Source organism: Apteryx mantelli, chromosome 1, assembly GCF_036417845.1.
Source record: "Apteryx mantelli isolate bAptMan1 chromosome 1, bAptMan1.hap1, whole genome shotgun sequence".
Taxonomy (NCBI): Eukaryota; Metazoa; Chordata; class Aves; order Apterygiformes; family Apterygidae; genus Apteryx; species Apteryx mantelli.
Window position 1 is genome coordinate 28,946,831 of NC_089978.1, and position 22,151 is coordinate 28,968,981.

At 42.4% G+C, this 22,151-nt stretch overlaps 1 protein-coding gene across 2 annotated transcripts in view; it reads right to left on the minus strand.

The window, feature by feature from the left end:
- Positions 1-22,151, minus strand: part of SMAD9 (SMAD family member 9) — a 37,039-nt gene that overhangs the window by 1,705 nt on the left and 13,183 nt on the right. Inside the window, exons 2-6 of one of the 2 annotated variants that reach the window (XM_067291282.1) lie at positions 20,609-21,235; positions 13,935-14,192; positions 10,726-10,863; positions 8,963-9,184; positions 4,290-4,438 (exon numbers count right to left, since the gene is read on the minus strand). In XM_067291282.1, coding sequence (XP_067147383.1) covers positions 4,290-4,438; positions 8,963-9,184; positions 10,726-10,863; positions 13,935-14,192; positions 20,609-21,020 — 1,179 coding nt within the window. In that variant the 5' untranslated portion in view covers positions 21,021-21,235. Of the gene's footprint in view, positions 1-4,289; positions 4,547-8,962; positions 9,185-10,725; positions 10,864-13,934; positions 14,193-20,608; positions 21,236-22,151 lie in introns of both variants that reach the window. The other variant, XM_067291275.1, reaches the window with a different exon arrangement.

A 22,151-nucleotide genomic window follows, 5' to 3' on the forward strand; every position in this document is an offset into this window, starting at 1 on the left:
TCTCTAGAAGTTCTAGATATTTATCTGAGCCTTTGGAAACTTCAAGCAATATTCCCCATGTCCCCATTAACTTAAACTCAGCTTATATACAGACATTTTCCATGATTTTTCTATCTATCTTTGAACATGGCCTCTTTTCCCATAGGAGTTCCTGGATTTTGGATCTCTGCTGTGGGAAGTCCTGGAATAACTTCTCCAGCTCTTTCTGGGAGATAAGGGATATGGAGCTTCTGTCAGAAGATGGGCATGTGGTGCTGGCAGGGAAAAAAGAGAAACAGAAGCTCCCCCACCTCAAGGCAGCACAATGTCTGCTTGTTAAGCAGGCAGCCGCTCTGCCAGTTTTGGCCAGATATATTAATTCTAGCCACCCATGTAAATTCCCAGAATGGGAATGGGGGTAACAATGTGTGATGGGACTTCATCAGCCAGACAGCTGATATTTCTGTGAGCACAGAACTACAAAAAAGAAGTCATAACATTCACCATCAAACCCAGCAGAGTTACCACTCTCCTTACTTCAGCCCAAATACAGAAGCTCTGGATTCACAGTGTTTGCACACAGTATCACACTCTGTGAATAGCCAATTTCACAGCAATGCAAGAGATTCAATTAACAGCCTGAAGTCTCACAGCTAATTGACTGTCTCTCTTATAGAAAGAGAACTCACATTTCCACTGGGCGATGTGCAAAATATTGTCTAACTTCAGGATGAGGCTCATAATCTGTGGGCCACTGATCAGAGAAGCTGAACTTTACCTACCACTGTGCTAGTCAGAAGGGTTGACATTTTTGTCATGAAAAAGTACATGGAGATATATTAAAACTGATGCCTGCCAAAGGTACCTAAATTAGAGAGAGTGATGAACAGTTCAGAGTACTGAGGTTGCTAGAACTCAGTTCTCTAGAGAACCAGATGTAAAACTAGGAATGATACTAAAACTGGATGCCATAATAAATGAGCTGGATAAAATCCATTTAATAGGGAGCAGGGGGCAGAGAGCAGAAGACTAAGATATAGGCCCACCAAAGCCCAAACAGTGCTTTTAATCAGGCAACATTCTTCTGACCTGCAGAGCATTTATGAGGATAGAAAATGTCTGTATTTTTAGGCACCTTAATGTTCTGGAAATGTTTGCATAAAACCCCCAATCTTTAAATCAGTGTGACTGGGCTTCTGACTTTAAGGGTGATAATGCTCAGCTGCAGTGAAGATACATGGCCAGAAGGACAAGCATCAAAGGAAATGGTGCATCTCATCTGACTGGCAGGATGGAAAATCTGGTTGAAAAGGAATTACAGGTTACAAATGCAACCTGCACGATTTTGAGGAGTTTGGTGTAGGCAAAAGTCTGCAGTCATTGCAGCAAGTCATTTGACAGATTGCGAGCATCTTTAGGTGGCTGGCCATCTCCCTCTGCTGGCAGCTCCAAAACACGGCTAGCTGCCTTCCCCCAGCCCAGCTGCCCGTGTTGCCATCTCATGCACCAACTGCAGCTCCCCACAGTTAAAATGCCAATAGCGCAGGACTCACCTATGTCTTTGGCCTGTAAATTAAGGCCCTCCCTAGGCCGCAGGTAGAGTCCTTGATCCCTGCGGCTGAAATGAACTCAGAGGTGGAGCTCTCTTAATAAGGGAGTAAAATGAGAACAATTTGCAGAGCTGTGTTGTTGTTTTGCACAGACAGTGGGAAGAGGATACCAGCAACCAAAGAGGAGTCCAGAAATGAACATTCTGGCATGAGGGAGATGATTTCAATAACCCTGCTGGTACTGCCAGCCTTTCCCACCTTGTGCAGGCAACAGCCCTCTCCAGCCGGGCGCTTAGCCATGTCCCAGAGCTGTGAGCATTCTCACACTGGGAAGCAGCCAAGCCTGCTGTATTGTCCCCTTAGCACTGAGATGGAAAGGAATGTGGCCTAATAGGAAGCAAATTGCTGTGGGAGTGAGGGTCTGGGTTCAGGGCTTGACTCTCGCTCTCTGCGCTGTGCTTTAGCTGCCTCACCTGCAGAGAAGGGGCAATAGCCAACCTGCTTGTTAGGTTTATCCACATCACTCTGTGGATCAAAATTGTTCCTTAGTGGCCTCTGCTGTCTCTGCTAATACATTCATGTTTGCCTGAATTCATGTTTGCTCCCCTCAGCTGTTCCATGGGCATACAAGGAGCATGGGAGTGAACAGAAGCATCTTTTCCCTCTGTCCTATAACCTGTCTCCAGAAAATGACACAGTCCTGGCAAGTTTCTCATGACTCTCTGTCCCTGCCCATTCTGCCTCCCTGGTGGTAGCTCATGCATTCGTAGCGCAGGCGGCAGGGTCTCCAGCACTTTGGCTGAGCCTGCCCTGTGGTCTGTAAGGGATTAGCAGCACCTGGTGTGTGGGGTCAAGAATCAGGGAGAAGCACAGGACTGCCCTGTGTCTGGGGACTCAGGGTGCATGGCACATACTGGGGCTCTGATGGGCAACACTGTCCTCTCTCTACTGCACACCCCAGCACCTCAGGGGCACTCCTGTCCCCACCAGGTCTCACACCTTTGGAGAGAAATAATTTGGGAAAACTGAGTACAGGAAAGGGTTTTTACAGGCCAGGAAGAAAGAACCTAGGTGAGATTTGGATAGCCCCTTTCCAAAGGTCATGGGAAAGGGTTTAAAATAGCTCCTTCTTGCACTGGTCTTCTGGTGCCCGCGGCACTATAGTGGCTGCCATTGTTTCAACAAAGTACGGTGATAAATACAGCAGTATTGTTACTTAGTGCATCAACACTACCACTTTTGCTGCCATGCTGGGCTTGGAGGTAGATAACACATCAAAGAGACTGCCCCTGAGTTGCTGAGATAATGAAAATATTGTGTAACTGGCTACACTGCCTTTACAAACAACATGCCCATTCATGTCTTCCATTAAAGAAAATGCTGTTTGTTGGGTTTCTTGTGTTCTTTTTTCCCCTAATGCTTGCATGTGAACAAGATGTCAGTTCCTTCCCAAGAACAAAACAATATGGGCAGGGAGATTTTGGCTTGGACTCCCGGGAAAAATTACAGAGCATTCTTAATGCTCTCAAATAGTTAAAAGGATGGGTCCCCAAGGGCACCCAGAAAGAGTCAGAGCCAGAAAGCTGCCCGGGTCTCAACTCTTCCTCTTTGTAAGATGTAGGGGAACTGGGCTTGAACCTCAAGCAGTTCTGTGGTATCTTAGATGTGAATTCAGTCAGCTTGGTTCAGTCATTTGTATACAACCAAATCAGCAAGACAAAAGGCCACACTAAAGCCACTTCTTATAGTACCTAAGCAGGACCAGTGTGCTTCTAATGATGCAACTTCTCTAGTATGCAGGCTGACTATTGCTGCCTAACTCTCTCCAGCAGCTCTGTAGGAAGTCAGTCTAGGGCATTTGTAGAGTAAGCAATCTTGAAATACTCACCATTCTCTTAGATGACACCAACGATACCAAAAGTACATTGTTAGTTCTAAAAGGAGTCAAGAAATGTCCTTCTGGAGAGAAGGGCATTCAGAAGATTTAAGAAACTCCCATAAAGACTGATAGATTGCACAGCCAGCAGTCAGATTGCAAAGGGTCAAAAAGACATGGAAACAGTAATAGCTTTGGTGGCCTACTGTCTCTTTCAAGTAACAGAGGTCAGTGGTTCTTTTGAGTTTTGTATTCTGCTTGTAGGGACCCTTTCTGGCAGTGGGTCTGGCCAGTGTGAATGTCAACAGCAATTAAGACAATCTTTTGCCAGGGAGCAGAAAGGTGGCAAACAACATCCATCCCCAACAGGCTGAAGGAGGACTCAGTGTTTCTTGACTGAGCCCATACATGCCAGTCTATAGTAATGTTAAGACTGTAAATTGGCTAGTGGCATAAGGACATCCTTTTCAGATTTGTGACTGCACCAAGCTCTATTGCAAACCAATAACAATGGGATGGCTCACGACATGGCTAAGGTATGTGCTGCGACATTACATGCTAAGCCCATCTAAATTGAACTTTTTATGCAATCAATGGGGAAAACATCACCATTCAATCTCTGCTTGTTTTCCACATGAGCCTATGGAATACTTAAATTTTGGACTCTAGGAAATTTCCAGGTTGACCACAGAAGCATCTACTAATTTTAAGCACCTAAAAGTTTAAGACAATGTTGGAAAACAGGCAGTCTGAATTGCTATTTGCAGCTTGGGTGTCTAAATACCCACTTGGGAGGGATCTGATAAAGTCTAGTTTTGCATCAAAGTTAGCAAGTGACAGGATTCACCTTTTCAGAAATGCAAGAGAAGACAAAACATCCTTACTTTAACAAAGCTCATTCGAATAGTACACATCTTGGTCAGCTCATACACCACTTCAAAACCATGATTGACCGACTGGGCAAGCAGCTGGGCAAAGAGCTGGTTGTTGAAGATCTTGAGGCTGCAGCCACTGGGGATCTTGCAGACAGTGGCTGGATGGAAACCATGCTGATAGTTACAATTGCGGCTCTGCACAAAAATGCTGCTGTCACTCACACATTCAGCATAAACCTCTCCACCGACATAGTAAAGATGAACACCTCAAAAAGGAAAAAAATAGGTATTACTTCTCCATTGTTTGCAATATGCTTTATGCCAGTAATTCTTTGACTATTTTACTTGTGTGCACATACAAGCCCAGGATCATTCCAGGCATTCAGTGCTGTGCCTTTTAAAAGACAGTAAAATGTGTGTATATCCACCTATCTACAAAATGGACCCACAAACATTAAAAGCAAATTGTCAAAAATGTTATTTAAAAGTATTGGCATAAGAGAAAAAGGTCTTGGCACGCGATATTCTGCTTTGTTTCTCAGTGAAGGTTGACTTACTTTTTTAATACACCAGCATGGTACTTTTTAACACACACACATATGCACATACACATATATGTCAAACATATGTGAAACATATACAAAGCATGGATCAAAACTGTCAAATAACTGGCAAATCTGTTATGCATTACACATCCAAATCTGCTTTCCTTGTTGAGCATGTCGAGCATGTACACTCTGACCGAGACCCAACTCATTGCACGCTATTTCCTAATACAGGATCCTATCTCATGCAGTTCAAACATGGTTTGGTGTGCACTTAAAAACAGCTTTTCTGTATTTTATTTTATCCACCACATCAGAACCATGTATCTGCATTTGCATGATCTAGACTTACTCACCAGATCCTGTTCAAAGCAACATTAACAAGAAAACGACTGATTTTCTTGTGGACCCTTCAGTGTCTGAGTGACTTACCAACACTAACTCTCCTATTTTTACCATGCCTTGGAGAAATAAAGATAGAAACACTTCTATCCATTCAAGGACTCAGATTCCCCTCTGGATGACGGCCTCCACAAAAATGTACATAAACTGGTGAGGGATTTACCTCAGCTAAATTCAGCAACCTTAAAATTAGGGGTATAGTGTAAGCTAAATATGTAGACTCCTTCTCTAACTGATAGATGACAAGAGGTACCGCCACCAGATGATTCACTCCATATACCATAGAGTGCAGGCTTACTGTCAGCTTAATCTGATCTAAGTCTGTGCTGGTGCTGAAAAAGCTCTCTTTTCCTGCCTCTGCTGCTTCCTTCCACACCTGCGCTCATGAAGGCAGCAATGCTTGAGGGCCAGGCAGCCACCCAGATAAGGCAGCTGAACTAAATGAAGACTAATATATTTGCAGTGAAATCTTCATCAGTGCGAGAGTGGCAATGGGGACCTAGACTGCTTAGAAGTGAGCATGAAACCACACCCTGAAGAGGGCCGAGTCATCCTCTGAAGATGCTTCCACATTTAACCTTCCCATGGTTAGAGTTAGGTGAGATGAACCCCTCCCATGGTCAAGAGAGGTGGAAGACTTCTGTTCTTTGTTCTCATACAAACCACCAATAAATAAAAATAAAATCCTCCTCTTTATTCCCAGGTACAGAGTTCAAAGCCTTACACATAAATGTACACATTCACAGAGTCTAAGTGGACTGCCTGCAAAGCTAGTGATAACTATGCTTTAATAATTCAGCGTTAATTTGTTTTTTTTCCTGTTGTCTTTCATACAAAAAAGAATGGCTACATATTCCCAGTCTCTGTTCATGCCTCTGTGGTCATGACAGCAAGGGGTAGCAGCATATCCTTGAAACAAAACCAGCCTCTCAACAGAAGTGGGAAAGGCTTGGGGAAAAGCAGGTTGAATGGGAAAGGGATCTGGGAAAAATATGCTCTCCCATAGACTTCCGGAATGACTCAGACAAGAACCTTAAAGTCTGTCTTCAAGCCATCACTTGACTTTTACTTCTGTGCACCCACGAGATCTCACATTAGATCTGAGTGACAGGGAGGTGTGGCTCACAGCCCAAGCTCGCATTGCACTGGGAACGTGGGTGAAACTACAGCTCAATTAGACCAGTCATCAGCAACAGTACAACTGCTCCAGAGAGTTACGTGGTGTTTCACATTGTGACTGCTATTACTTGACCTGTGTCTCCTTTTCCTTTTGTTAAAGAGGGATAAAAGGGAAGGAAAATACACTAAAAAAGTTAAGTTATCCTAGGTGACCTTGATGGAGTCCATATTAATTCCTGAAATAAGCAGGTTAAGTAAGAACGCAGAGTAGGAAGAGAAGAATAAGGACATAAATATTTGCCACATTTCAAATCTACAGATGTGACTAGTGATTTAGAGTGCTAAAGTGAGAAGCTTTAAGGTGCTGAATTTTCAGAACATATTGAGAACCCAACTTCTGAAAAAAACTGAAAGCTTTCAAAGGCATTACGCAAACTGTGCACCACAATAACAAAAGCACCAAAGTCTCTTCTGAAAGCACAGGTTACAATTTTCTTTTCCTTGTGGGCTTTTTAAAAGCAGCAGCAGTGAAATGTCAGCGTGGGTTTCCAGTCTTCTGCTATTCATTCACTGAAGACTAGCACTGTCAAGGAAACCAAGCAGCTGAATATTTGTAGAAGACCAAATCAAGGGTCCATATGTTTTAATGGGATTTCATCGCTCTCTACAGAATTTGGAGATTCAGCAATCTCCAAGTTTTCTCATCTTTTTGACACTCTGATCAGAAGTCCCCTTTTTGTCCTTGAAGTCTGACTGCTGAAACAGGTCCAATTGCTAGTAGAAGTTGCATTGTGTTCTGAATTGTTTTTAGCTTTGATGTGGTATTTCCAGGAAACCATTTCACGCTGATACACTAGATGACAATTCAATCGCATATCTTTTTCCGACTGAGCTAATCTTGTTTACTCACTCTTTTTTCCCCCCATTAACATGTGACAATTGTATCCGTTTCAGTAGCTTTCATCTGTCCAGCATGCCTTTGAACTATACAGTTTTGGAGCTGCTCTGCTCTCTTCTGCAGGCCTGTACTGGTGCCACTTCTATTTCACCTGAACATGTTTTTTTTAAGATTTGCATAAACAGGGAAGAGCAGTAAAATTAAGGATCTCAGATATTCCAAGCTCCTCTCTGGGCAACCTGCTCCCTTCCCTTGGGCAGATTCCTAGCATAAGACTTAAAAGGACTTTTAATCAATGAAGACAGATCTTCAGATTTGAATGGATGAGGACTATTAGCACGTACCTCATTTCTTCCTGTTCTGCCTCTTTCATTTTTGGGGCAGAAATTTACAGGATGTAACGTCCTCAGATGACAACTTTGACTGATATTTTTTCTCATTTAATGGAGGCTGGGCTCAGCTTTGGTCTACGCTCCTCTGAGAGCAAACACTGATAGGGAAACTTTGCCTTATTTTCTGCATAAGTCAGGACTAGCTGGATAATTTGTTTACACTGCTCACAACAAACTACTATGACAGACACTTGTAGCATCACACTCACTTCACACAGTACATTTGTACCAGAAGTGTTCTCCTGGAGAGCAAGGCAAGAGCTAAGTACAGCATCTGCTGTGAAGTGCAGCACCTCCTGCACTAGCCTTCAGGTTCACTGTTGTTTGTAAAAGCCATGTCACATTTGTCTCAGACCTTCCTCATATTCAGTCATTCAACACTAGACTATCAAGAGCCAATTAAAATACTGCTCTAGGCCTGGGAAATGAGGTGAGGTTGACAAGATAATAGGAGTGGAACAATTAGAGTTAATTAGCCCAGTGGGAAATCCATTCCCAGGCAGCTACTGGTGAGAGGCTGGCTTGGCAAGATAATGAGTCTAGACTGGATATACCAGAATAGGCAACACTTCATCTGTACAGAGAAGTGGCCAGTACAGGGATTCTGACTCACTGCCATGAACAGTACAAAGTTCTGGGAGAAGATTGCGGCCTACACAGCCTTAATGAGCTGGGATGGAGTGTGTGCAGCCATGCATATTCAGGAGTGGTCTCAACATACTTGTTGCTGTAGCCTATGATCCTGTCTGCACAGTGCATGTAAATCAGACATGGAGCATACAAGGAGAACTGCTTGAAGGAGAATCCAAGATTTAGTTTTACTAGCTAGAAGCTGATGAGGCAGAGAATCAGACTGGACTGATTTTCATAAGTTGCTAGGGCAAAAAAGCTACAAAGGCAATTCTTGTAGCGTTCTTCAGCTAAATAACTCAACTACTGTTTCATCCATCTCCCTTTGTTATTTGGTGGTAGGAGAACCAGCCCTGAGGCACCAGCAATTATCCTTTTAGTGGCATTTCAATGGCAATATTCCCAGTTGCCAGAAGACCTAATAAATAAAATGAAAATACATACTGCTAAATTAGAACACACAACTATAAACAACATTTTTCTCTTCACTGGCCAAGTAAATAGCTTTTGTAAGAAGCTACTCTGCTGATTCTTATCCAGTCAGAAAAGAATCAGCTGCTTTTCTTCTATTTCAGAAGTAATCTCAGAGCTTTGTTTTTAAGACATGCACATCTGACAAATTGGCTAGACCTATTAATGTAATGCAAACTTCTTTCAAGCTCTGAATATTCCCAAGAAGGAGGGATTTCTTCTTACCTTTTCCTATGTGTCTCCTGGTGTTTTCTATAGTAGAGTTGCGGTTTACGTTTGAGAGCAGTCCTAGGCAGAACCTGTTTCTGTTATTTGAGGGGTCTGTAAATCCATCTATAAGGATACTTCGAGAGGAAGCTTGGAAAGTCTCCCCTACCCGATTGTTGAGTTCATAGTAGGCAACTGAGCACCAGTGCTGGGGTTCCTCATAGCAAACAGGGCGAAAGTCTGTAGGAAATAAAATTAATCAGCTGTTTATGTCTCAGTAATTCTTTTTTGAACAGTCATTCTCTGTTTCTGTCTCCTTTCCTCCCTCCCTTCCTCCCTCCTCCCTGGGGATCTTCATCTAAAACAGTCACTTCTGTCAGGCTTTATCTTGACAGCAGCTTCTGCCTTTTCTTTATTTTATGACTGGAGCCCCAAATGTGCAAAAGGCTGGTGCATCAGCTTAACTTTAAGCCTCTAAGGAGTCCCACTTGTTCTTAAAAGTGGTAACTCTAACGCATTAAATTAAGCACATGCTGACATTCTTTGCTGAACTAGAGCCCAATCACTACAATAAAAATAGTAAGGGATACATCTGCTCTGCACACCAGAAGGAGCTAGGGATGACAGATGGGCTCAAAGCAAGTCAAAATCGACCCAAGTCTTCAGCCTGATACCAAATGCTGAAGTTCAGAAGTAATCAATCACTCCCCTCCCTCCCTCCATTTTTTGCATGCTTCTGGGCTTTCTGCTTCCATGTGGGACTGTAGGCAGCAATGTCAGCAAATGTGAGCAAGGCCATTTCTTTTGGAACTACCCTACCCAGGTTTTGTAACTCAAAGACAAAGAAAGACTCTGAGCCTCATTTGTCCTACAGGAATTAGTGGGGAACCTTATCTTGCCTGCCTACCACAGATGTGTGAGACCCCCTGCCCCCAGAGCACCTCTGTGAGTAACTTCTAATAAACTTCCAGCTAAGATTCACTAGGCCAGTGATAAGGGATGGTAAAAGCTGGTAAAGAGATTAAAGTCTCTGGACTATTTATTTAAAAATATTGGTGCCTGAAAACTAATTAATATCTGGCCATTCTATGTATCCATCTGTTATTAGCACCTTTATCCTCATCTTTCTTCTCCAGTTCTCTGATACATAGATGTTCACCACTCTTTCAGAAGACTGGCATTATTTTTTAATGTGCATATGTGTGTGTGGTGTTCAATCCCAGTCCCTTCTATTCTGGCCATCCATGCCATATCTCCCTAAAGCATGCTTATATGAGGACAAAGAGTTTGGCCTTCTGTAAAGATCTCTTTGTGCTTCACTACAACATATCCTTTTATCTTCTAGCCAGCCAGTAATGTAACATTAAAACAAATCTGGAAATAAGAAAGGTTCTAAACATAAAGCTTTAAAGTGCATGAAACCCAGAACTGAAGGTGATAAAGAAATCATTTCTGATATTGATAGTACTCTTTTGCATTATATAGCCTCCCCAACCTTGATTTGATATCTTTGCCTTTACAACCTAGAAAATAGTATTTGCTTTAATTATCAGTTTTCTAACTGTCGTAGCTAATACATGCAAGTAGGGTCTAAACTCTGTAACTCCCCACTTAAGTCACTGAATTCTTAAATCATCCTATTTTGCTAGCCAACTGATGGGTCTAGTACACAGCCTTAGCCTTAAAATGTCTGAAACCTATTGCTATAGATTACTGGATATTTAATTGATAATTTTTGCTTAACAAATTCTCTTTGAAAAATAGTACAAATAGTTATTTACTTTCAGTTTCTCCATCGGCAGATTTACCTCCATGGGGCAAAGACAGCACTAGTTGACTTTCAGCTATTGCATCCATTGACCTCCCATTTTGGTTTCCTGAAGTTTCTCTTGCATGGTAAGGTGGAGGTGGAGTTTCCACTATTAGAAAGAAGGAAAGAAAGAAAGGAAGAAAGAAAAGAAAAGAAAGAAAAGACATCAAAATCAGTAATTCGGTAAATTCTCCCCACCTCTTCTTGGAAAATATGCAACACTCCTTCAGCATTGTTTAGCTAGAGAAGGATTTGAAATAGAGTGCAGATGTGAACCTGACCTCCCTTCAATTCCCAGATTAAGACCATTTTGTGTCCAGGAAGAATGGAAAGGAAGGGCAGTCATGTTGGACTCAGTACACTTGAACAAGGGAGGGATGATCGATCACAGCAGTGCCTCAGGTCTAGGCTGGTCAAAAAGGCCTCGAAGTAGAGGGGACAGGCAGGATTCAGAAGGCTTCATGCTTTGTCCTTAAGAGCAAATGAAAGCCACAGAACCAATCAGGAATGAATTACAGCAGCAGAGCATACAGGTGATAAAGGTGTGCATAACTGTTGTGAATTCCAAGTGACAGAGAAGAGGCGCTTCCCTAGCGATCATTACTAGCGAACTAGTGATAATTACTGCCAAGTACTCTGGTAACATGAGCTTTTTACACAAGGAAGTAATGCAGGTTGATCCTTCAGTTTCAAACTTCTCTCCCAAATGGAAAAAACTTGCAGAGGATGATTTAAGAGCAGAAGCTAACTTTAATTGCTCCTCTGGGAGAAAGCTCTCTTTCTTCACAGGCTGTAAAGAAAGCCTATAGAGAGCCTTTACAGTCTGAAGTGAGATTTAGCAAAACTCCCCCCAGATTTTTCTTTTTTACCTCTGTCCGGCAAGGGAGGGCCAGCTCTTTTCTGATTTTTTCAGTCTTTCCATCAAAGAGCAATAGATGTGACGGAAAAATATGAAGAAAAAGTATCAGCTCACAGCCTGCCCAGCTCCTGATTTGTTTCTTTTATAGCACAGTAAGCTAGAAAAAGGAAGGTGGTTCTCTGTAGTGGGGATTCACAAGAAAGGCAGGAGGCTTTAGAAAGCCAGAGAAGAAGGGACTTCATTTTCATATTAGAAAACTCAGACATTCCCTGCACAAGCACTAAATGTATGTAGCTTTACTCACTTAAACAGAAGCTCAATAGGCCTGTGAATAACTTACAGTCATGTATAAGTCTGCAGGACTAAGGGTCTGTTTAAGAAGCCCACAGTTTAACTTAGGTCCAGGCTGAAATTCCCTCCTGTGTATGTGGTTTGTTGGCTGACCCCCAAAACAGAGCCACTTCACCCAAAGTCGATAAATGTGGACTGTCTCATAAGATGACTATTGAATCTTCCAAGTATTGCACGGGAACATTATTAATTCTATTTAAGCAGTGTCCAGGATTTGGGAATCCTACTAAATGATATTCCTAACATATGGAAGACATAACCCTTCCACAGAAAATACAAGTCAGAATGATAAAAAACATCAAGAAACAGTGGAAGAGAATAAAAGTTACAGAAAGGATTATAATATGGTTATACATGTATCTGTGATGTCTACACCTAAGCTAGTCACCATAAGCTCTTCTTATACTCATTAAAGAAAAATGGGCACTTTGTGGCACGGTGCATCTCAGCTACTTTAGACATATATCTTAAGATGAAATGCATATTGTTCTAAGAATGCCTATTTTTCTCCACTGATCATAAAGACAGTGTAGACAATTAAAGCACATGTAGAAATTTACATTGTTGACATCTATATTTGGTCACACCAATCCCACTTGGAGTTCTTGAAGTAACTTCTGACTGTTGCATTAGATAGTCAGCCATCCCCAGCTGTTACACAGGCAAATTATGCTTATCAGCATTCAGTATGCTTTGATACACCGAAGCTCAGGTTGAGCCACTTCCATTTTTAAGTGGCTTTGCAAGGTCTCAAGTTCAGGTAAATACATGACTCAGTCATATAGCTTGGAATGGGCCTGATTTACCTGTCAAGACCAGCTCTGCTGAATCGAGCTCAGTTACACAGAGGTGAAAGAAAAGGATGGGAGAAGACAAACAAGTCCTACTACTTGCTAGAGTGTTTGGATGTTGCTAAATGAGTTAATCTGACTACAGATCTAGAGTAGAAATGAACAAAAATTCAGTGAATGGACAGGAAATGAAAAAAATCATGCTATGTTGAAAATGTCCAGCTTAAAAGGAAGTTCAAGCACTACAAATCATGTAAAAATAAGCATCTTTCCTGCACTTAAAATCAAAATAGACACTGAGGATATGAATTTAAATGCTTTATAGTTGAGATATTAAGACATTAAGCTACAAGATTCTGATCTGCATTCATCCTTGTAAAAAAGCTGAGATTGCTGGAATTACTTTGGAGTTTTAACAAAGTGCAGAAGTGAGTTTTCACATTAAAGCTAGCCCTCAGTTGTGTTGCATGACACCTTCTTGATGTATTTAATAACAATAGCATAGTTAAATTCTTAGGAAACCAGAACACTACCAAGTAAGGAGTTCACACTACAAACAATCTGAGTGAGTTAACCCTGCTGAACTTGGAACTGTGGAGCTGATGAAACACGCTCTGAAAGCACAGGAATTTGCCTGGTGACTTCACTGAGTGTTCGGCCAGATTGGAAAACACCTTAATTTCCTGAAGTTTCTACAATCAAAGGGATCATTATACATTAACAAATATTTCTGCATACTGATTTCACCATTTTTGCATGTCTCTCTTGATGGAGCTTCTAAAGGTCACTGTTCTGACTACCTCCATTAGAGGTGCCTAACATAGGTGTTGCAAACACTCTTCTCCATGGATTGTATCAGAAGCTTGGATGTACAGGTCTGGACAGAAGGTGGTCTGGCTCATCTGCTGCTGTCCTGAATTTTCTCCTTATAGTAATCATGAGAGCTCATTCAGACACTTGTAGGAGTGGTATGACTATGGCTTTTAGTCCACTGAGCATCCATCAGAAAGACTGGCAGACAATACAGAGAAACAGAGGCAAGAAACCTCATTCCAGGTCCATCCTGTCCAACACTTCAGAGCACAGCTACAGCCTGTAGGGAGCACACAGAATTGCTCCTGACCCCAGGCTCTTGCAAGAACCTCTACTGCCTCAGGGGGACATCTGGAAACTTCTTACCTGTGAGCTGATAGGGGCTTCCTGGTCCAGAGGAGCTTCCTGGTGAATTGGGGTAGCTGATGCTGTTAGGTGACTGGGAGAACATGTGACTGGGTGAGGATGGAAAAGGGGTGCATGGAGGATGCTGGAAAGAGTCAGGGTAGGTGGCATTGTGCGGCATCAGTGGCTCGCTGTGAAGAGAAGTGTTTCTGAACTTGGCCAGCAGGCTGAGGTGAGGGTTAAACTCACTGTGCCTTGGAACTAGTACAGGAGGTAGCACTGAAAGGAAAAACAGAATGGAAAAAATATGGTTACAACTGCACTCGTGCAAATACATCTCTTTGTAAGTAAGGCAGAGGTATATTCTGTACTACATAAATATTTTTCTCTATATACTACTCATTGAAGTGCAACAAATCTGTCCCACAATAAGAATCTTGTTCTTTGGCTTTTTTTCCAGTTTTGCAGCCAGTTGCAGCAGTTCCATGTGCAAAAAAGGGACTCACTCCTGACTTGGGCTAGGTACCATATAATTTACATGTACAGTATGCACACATAGCCATATTACAGAAATGCAAGTGGCACTTTTCTCTCTCTCAAAATTACCTATTCCTTATCCTGAAAGGCTGAAAAATTCAGGGGTTGCTAAATATTATGATTAGGTTTTGTCAAATTCAGAGCCAAATTTAATTATAATTAACAGTGCTCAGCAAGTACACTGCATTATTTTATACCAGCATTTTACAGATGGGCAAAAGGAAACATAGACCAGAAGCTATAGACCAGATTTAAAAGGTTTTCAGGTGCCTGGAAATGCTGTCAACCAGACAGCGGAATCTTTAAAAGGAAATGTAAATAGCAATTCAAATATTGCAGCAATATACATTTAGCTCTTGCAATATAGTTAAAAAAGATCTAGCATGAGGAGACAAATGTCAATGCTTGGTAGTCAAGGCATGAAAAATACAGGTCAGAAAACTGAAATGCAAATTCATCCATGTAAAAGTTGGTCTAAAGGAAGATATCTTCCCTCCTCACAAATCCTCTTCACATATATCTCATATTGTCATGGCTGTAACAGCATTACTGCATTGAAGAACCCAAAGCTGACCTGAAAACTTTTGGATTCTGACATAACAGGAGCAACAGTAGAATCAGAGTCAAAATGTTTTAGAGTTTATTAGGTGAGTTATCTATAAAGATGTAGCCCATAGGTTAGAAGACAAAGAGGCTTGCTAAATATTTCTGAATATGGGACTTCAACTTCAGGCCTTAGCTGGAGCCTTCTGTAGTCCTTAGGGAGAGAACAGCACCTACAATGGGCAATTCTTGTACCCCAAGATTTCTTTACTAGCTATAGAGAAAAGGATAATTAAGCACCTAAGTGTCTTAGTTAAAGCCTTAAACACAAGTAGGGGAAATGAATCCCCTCTTGTTAGCACAGAGATCTAAAAAACTCAAGAGAAGATAAGGAGGCAAGTTGGGTTATTGTGACAAGGGTGAGTTGTCTCAACATCAGAACAATTCCACAGGCTTATACAGATTGACTTAGTGTCTAGAGTTGCTTTGGCCTAAAACCCAGCAGTACATAATCTTTCAGTCTGTCTTTACCAGCTCATGGAAACAAACAGCAATGGGCATTCTTGGTTATAAACGCTGACAGGAACATGTCGTTTGAACATGTTTTAACATATTGTTTGGACCCAAAAGCTCTGTCTAGGTAAGGCTAATTCTTCTTAGGTAGGTTAGGGAACACCTTTTAATTACAGTGAACTCTCATTTATCCAGCATAATGAAAGAGTGGAATAATTGCTATAAAGCAAATATACAGATAATGCAAAACACGTGCATGAGAAGAGGCTGTAGGAATACCATGAATACACTCTCCTTGGATGTCACTGCACACTGACTACTCAGAGCAGGGGCAGCTTTAATCAGGAGGCAGAACAGTGCCTGGTACAGATGACATGTTTACAGCTTCCAGCTTGTTGTGGCACTATGCTGCAGCTGGGGCAGTGGTTAAACCGCTCTCCTGCCAAGGCACTGGAATATACCATTTGGGAATTTGCCAGTCTCCTAAGGACTGAAGATCTGAGTGCTAAAGACATACAAAGGATTGGACTGATGACAGGGGATCCACTGTAAAAGTTGTCTTATTATCTGCCCAGAAATGCAGGCACTGGGATTCCTGTTAAGGGACTACATGTAGACCCTTCTCTGGCCTACTGCATTTCTAATTAGTTTCTGGCCAGCACAGCACTGGTACTTTGAAAGCCTACTTTCTTCCCTTCAGCCTCTGATATTTCCCTACCTGTGGGATGACAATTTTGTAGCCACCCTCTGAAGCCCTTCGGTGGAGGAAAGAATTTTTGCTTTTTACCTCTTCCTTAGGTTTCTGGATTTCCTAGACTCCCCAGGTAGGACTCATATTGGCAATGCAGGCATTCACATCTGAGCTGCATTACCTGATCCCCCTAAGCTCTCCTTACAGGCAGTGGAGAGAAACAAGACTCTCTTAGTGCTCAGTTCATCTGCTCTATTTTGGGAGAAGGCCAGTACCACCACAAAAGTGATTACACTGCAGATGTGTTTTTGGTCAACTGAATCCCACCCATCCCATGCTCCTGTAAGCAGCTCCAGGCTGCAAGCTACTGCTCCTTCTGGAGTTTTCCCCCACTGCCACACGAAAATGGTATGATTTTTGCCAGGTTCACTGCTAACCAGCAGTTTCTGACCAGCAGCCCTGGAAAATGGGGAAGCAGTGATCTCTGTGCACCCAGCAGTGAGCAGAGGTACTGAGCAAGGCACAGCTGGGCTACAGCAATGCTGTGCAGGGTTGGGAGGCTGGCACCAATCACTGCGTGTACCATTCACATTGAAGCAGCTTTCTTTAGCCCTGTAAGAACTCAGAACAACTCCTTTTTAAATGAAAGCTGAGAATCTGGATGTGTGAACAGCACTTCCCAGGGAAAACCTTTGACTCACCCTGAGTGAGTCAGCAAGAGGAATTTTCAAGCTTTGCAATGCCTTGAACTCATTCCCAGCTCTATCCAGGATACTCTTACTGTTGTCCGTTTTTGCCACCTCACTCAATCTTTCCACTGATTGCTCTGTGGATGCCTAGAGGGCTAAAGCCTCTGTGGAGGAGAGGAATTTGGAGATTTTGTTGTTTGTGGCTAAAAAATCCCCAGAGGGCCTTGTTCTCCTTGCTCTTTTGGTAACAGATGTCACTCTCTAAGCCTCAATCATTCTGAAGGAAGTGTGACCAGAGGCATGAAGCTGAAACACTGACTGAGTACATCAGGGCCAATCTGCACTCATAATTTATCTGAACTGTCTCCACTCAGTGCGGCACTTTCTTATACCTGCTATTCTCCATCTAAAACTAGGGACGGATCCTTCCTTCTTTGCATGCCTCTGCTGATGACTGTTCCTCAGCTGAAGACAAATGTGGTTATGTCCCAAGTCCTGCTACTGCCTTTCCCACACTAGGCTCTCTCCTATGCTCTTTAGCTGCAGTAGTTCTTGCTGGAAACCTGGCTGTGCCCATGCTTTCTGAGCCTGTGACCTCATGTGCTAGCAAGCAAACTATCTGCTCCATCTTTTTATTCCAGGTAAAACATCCATACTGCTATTTCTGACACATCAGCCCCTCTCTGAGGAGTTTACTGCCCTAGGAGGTTCACCCTCTGGTGAGATCCACCTGTTCTCTATATCCATAACCATTCAGAAATATCATACACATCGCTTATAGTAAGATCATCAGGTGGTCTTCCAACTGGGAAATTACCTCTTCTTCCTCCCACTCAGGCTTGACAAGAGCAATCATTTAGTCTAAGTCAAAAGTTCACTTAGGCTCCTGCTGTCTACAGCAACAGTGCACATTAGAACTTCCATTATCTACAAATGAATGATCTCATTTAAAAATAATAGGGTAAATGCTTAGGCAGCTTTTATATTTTCTGAAACTGCAGCTTCTGCTGACAATGAACCATTCAGACTTCTGACCTGCTCTCCAGAATGGGAAGGGGGGGAAGCAAAGTCTAAGCATCATGCCTATCTTCCTTAAACTAGGTAGACTAATCCCTGTCTGCAGTGAGATGTTAAACAAAATGGAAGAAATATTTGCTGTGCTTTTTTTAAATGGCACCTGTTGCTCAGCAGGCCTGGAAAGAAGAGATCTACTGGGGATATTGGTAGCAACAATGAAAGCTACATCCTTCTGTCTTCAACACAACTCATTCATTCATTCTGAATAAAAGTAAATGGATCTGGTCACAAAGTGGTTGACTCAGCAAGACAGACTACAGTGACGGAAAGGAAAGTGAGCCAAAAATGATGGACTTTTGTATGAAAATAATGCAGGCCTCTGGATTATAAAGAAATGCACTGCTAAATAACTTCAATGGGTGGATTCCTTAGCTTCAGAGGCTAAGATTCAGAGAATCTCACATAAGCCTAAGATCACCAAGAGCCTAGATACAGAGGGTTTCCTGTAGTTAAAACAGAATGGTTGCTTAAAAAGACTAGCACCTAGATCAGACGCTCCCATCCGTTTCTGCAGTGACCTCACTGCTATCACTTTCTCCTCACTCCCATTTCTTCTGTTCCCTCACCACCATCTCTTCCCAGCACTGTTATCTAACTGCCTCTGGCCCAGAGCTGCACTGCTGCCACTTGCAGTGGTCTAGGCTCTCTCTCCAGTTGCTGCTCCAGCAGATCTGATTAGGTTGCACTTATTGCTGCACCTCATCTTCAGGGAGGTGACTCAATTGTGAGCAGCAGCTTCTAAGCTGTCCCAGCGAGAACATCAGCACTGGTGAACGTAACAGCCCAAGAACAATTCCTGGGTCCTGCGGTGAATGGCACAGCACAGCCTGTATCTACGCAGCCGCACTCTTTTCCCTCCCAAACTAGGTGGTCACATCCAAAATGCCCAAAGTCCCTTGGGTGGGCTAACGTCTGCACCCTAAGCATTGTCTGGGGGAATGCTAGTCTGCATGGGTCAAAGCCATGGCAGGGAGCATGCTAACAGTTCAGCAGGCCTGCACCTTGGCCCTGTTTCATTTACTAGTATAGATGTAGCCAGCCTTCTTCACAGACTAACAACAAGCTTTGGAAGTCATTTAGCAGCTGCTGGATTATCCCAGAACTAGCATTTGTTAGCAGGCACCAAGCAGATCAGACGACCTGGATTTAAAACAGCACTTTGCAGTGCTGTCAGCTACCACACTGAGGAGACTCCATTAACTACACTGGAGTTACACCAGAAGGAATGAGAAGACACTAAAGGCTACAGCTTTCAAAGAGAAAGATACACAAAATGGGATATTTTATGAGCATCTTTTCTTAGATTCTTGAGGAGTTTATTTTAGCAAGCCAGGAGACCAGCTCTTTGCAGTGAAAACTGTTGACAACATGCACCACTCGCTGCAGCTGTAAAATTTTAGTTGTGACAATGTTTACAGCAGTTCAGATACAATTTCAAAATGACTGCTCCACTGCAGTAGAAGAACTACGAGGGAGGGGAACAGTCCCTGTTGTTTAACAGATGTTAACAAATGTCTTTCCCTTATTTCATCTGTGTGAAAAAAAACATCCCATAGTTCACTTATCTGATCCTAATGTCACCTCAGAGTAAAGTTCATGCCAGACAAAGAGTAATCACAGAATAATAAGTATGCACTTATCAACTGTATCCATTAGTAAATTAAATTATTGTGATTTTTGGCAGCAAGGGAAAGCTAGGTTAGACACTAGAAATATTTCTGAACTGTAACAATAGCAAAACAATAGATTTGTTTGCCTGGGGAGGCTGTGGAGACTCTATCACCAAGGATTTTCAGACTTTATTAGAAAAACATCTGTCAGGAATGTACCAGGTAATTTATTTTGTTTTGGGAGTAGGGACAGAGGGCAATAGGATGACCACTCAAGATGTCTGCCAGCCCTGCTTTCTAAGATCCCTATAGAAGTCAATACTGAACACTATAATTTTATAACAACTGTTCAGCTGTTTCATCGATACAGTCCAATTAAATGACCTTTCAGTTATGGCATGAGTTTTCAATGCTGACTATGTCTAGTCTAAAGAGGATCATCAGTGGAAAATTCAAAGTTCTATGAGAACTTGGGGGAGTGCTTTCACATAAACTATCCATCTGGATACATAAATCTCACTGAAGGCAGGCCATGAGGCATTTTAGGAAGAATTCACTGACTACAACTCTTAATTTCTAAAGAGAGAGTTGGTGAGACATTTTTCCTGTGGATTGATGAGCCAATTTTTGGTTTTCAGAGAATGAGGCATAAATCCAGCCAAGGTCAAAAGAATTGCTGGTGCCTACATTTCAAGGAAATGGCCATCCCAGCAACACCAGTCTACAGAAGGAGGGTTCGCAGGGCAGCCGGCACCCCCATCTGCGGAGAAAAAGGCTGTTTTCAGCACCCTGGACAAGATCTGGCACTGCTGGGGGCTCCACTGCTCTGGGCTGGGAGTGAGGACCCCGGGCACAGAACTGCTCCCGGCCCTTGATCCAGGATGGCACTGGGCAGAAAAGACTCAGGGTCTTTCCATCACACAGAGCCAGACTCTTCCGATTCCAGCGTAGGCCTCATTATGACACACCAAGTATAGACCTGCCAGTGCAAAACCTAATAGAGAGTTGTGAATCATTTGCAGGTGATATAATTACCTGGGGTTTCCACCCGCCGGTAATGGTAGGGGTTAATGCACACTTCTTTCTGTTTTGAGCCAAATGGGAACTCACAACATTCCAGTGGTTTCAATTCATGGTGAGACTGTAAATCAGGCCAGCGCCACACTCTGCAGTATATGACGTGGGGGAGCCCCTTGCGGTGAGACACCTGCAGCCGCCCATCCAAGGAACGTGGGATCGTGACACATTTACTGGGCTGACCAGGGCAGCTCAGAGCCCTTTCCAGTTCTTCCATGGCACCTTTTTTCTTCTTTAATTTCTTCACCAAGGAATCGACAGCTTTTTCTGCCCACTTTTCCTCTTCATCTCCTTGTTTCCAGCCCAGCAGCCTTTTCACTGCAGGGCTGGTGAAGGAGAACAAGGAGCTGATAGGGGTGCTGGAGTGCATAAGAAGCAGAGATTACACACCAGTGTCAACAGAAGCACAATTTGCTTTCCTGCCTTCCAAGGCCTGGATGGAGTTTTCACAACACTCAGATAGCAGCTTCCTTCAAAGAGAGATTCTTCTACACATAAGTTTTTGTAATCTCAGGCACTGGTCACAAGTTCTCCAGCAGGGTACATCTCAGAACTTTACAAACATCAAGAAACTGCTGATGAAGCCTGGAATAACAACACAATATATAGTTAGGCTTCACACACTCCTGTCATTGTTCTTTTATTAAAAACTCATTTGAAAGAGAAATTATTCAAAATGTGTATTTAATTTTCAATGGTTTTCTGTTTGTTTTCTGCTGTTTATTTTGGGTCCAAGTCTCTCCTCCCCATTGCCCTTCACACCCATTTTAGAGTTGGACCTCAGAAAGCATTAAGTGTCTATTCACTTTCATTTGTATTTAGAGTTTAATGCACTAAGCAAAATGTTGCAAGGTTGGGGTTATATTCACTGCAAAAGAAAATGAGCTTTTTTTTTTTTTTAAGTTGATGGGTGTAGGTTCAGCTAAAGCATCTTTTATAAAATTAAACCTGTAATATCAAATCTGATGGAACTAATGAGTAGAATATTCTTCTGAATTCACCTCCCCCTCTGCCCCTCAAATCTCATTCTACTGTCAACAGTTGTGTAACATTAACTGCAAAACTCATTTAAAATTCAACTATTCCCAATTTTCATTTAGTACCTCTGAAAGATCTATTGCTATTCTCTAAGATTATTTACATTCTCTCACATGCAAGAGAAAGACTTGTTTGCCTAGCCAGTGTGCTTGGCTGTCTCCAACAGTTCAAAACTTTTTGGATGAAAATCACAAACTTTTGGATACGGTTCATGCTGAATGGATCTTGAGTTATTTCTGCTAGGAGTTGCTACATCTGAGGAAGTCCAACAGAAAGAGTTTAGCTCTTGAGGTTTTTTTTCCCCCTTTTTTTTAATGTAGCTGGAGCCAGTCTAATTTTAGCTGAAAATGACATATTTCCCCTGACTGGAACTCTGAGGAAAAAATGTCCTCGTATGTCAAGCTATTTACTGCTTTAAATAAACTTCACAGACCCTCCTCACATATCAAGTCCAAAGGACTGA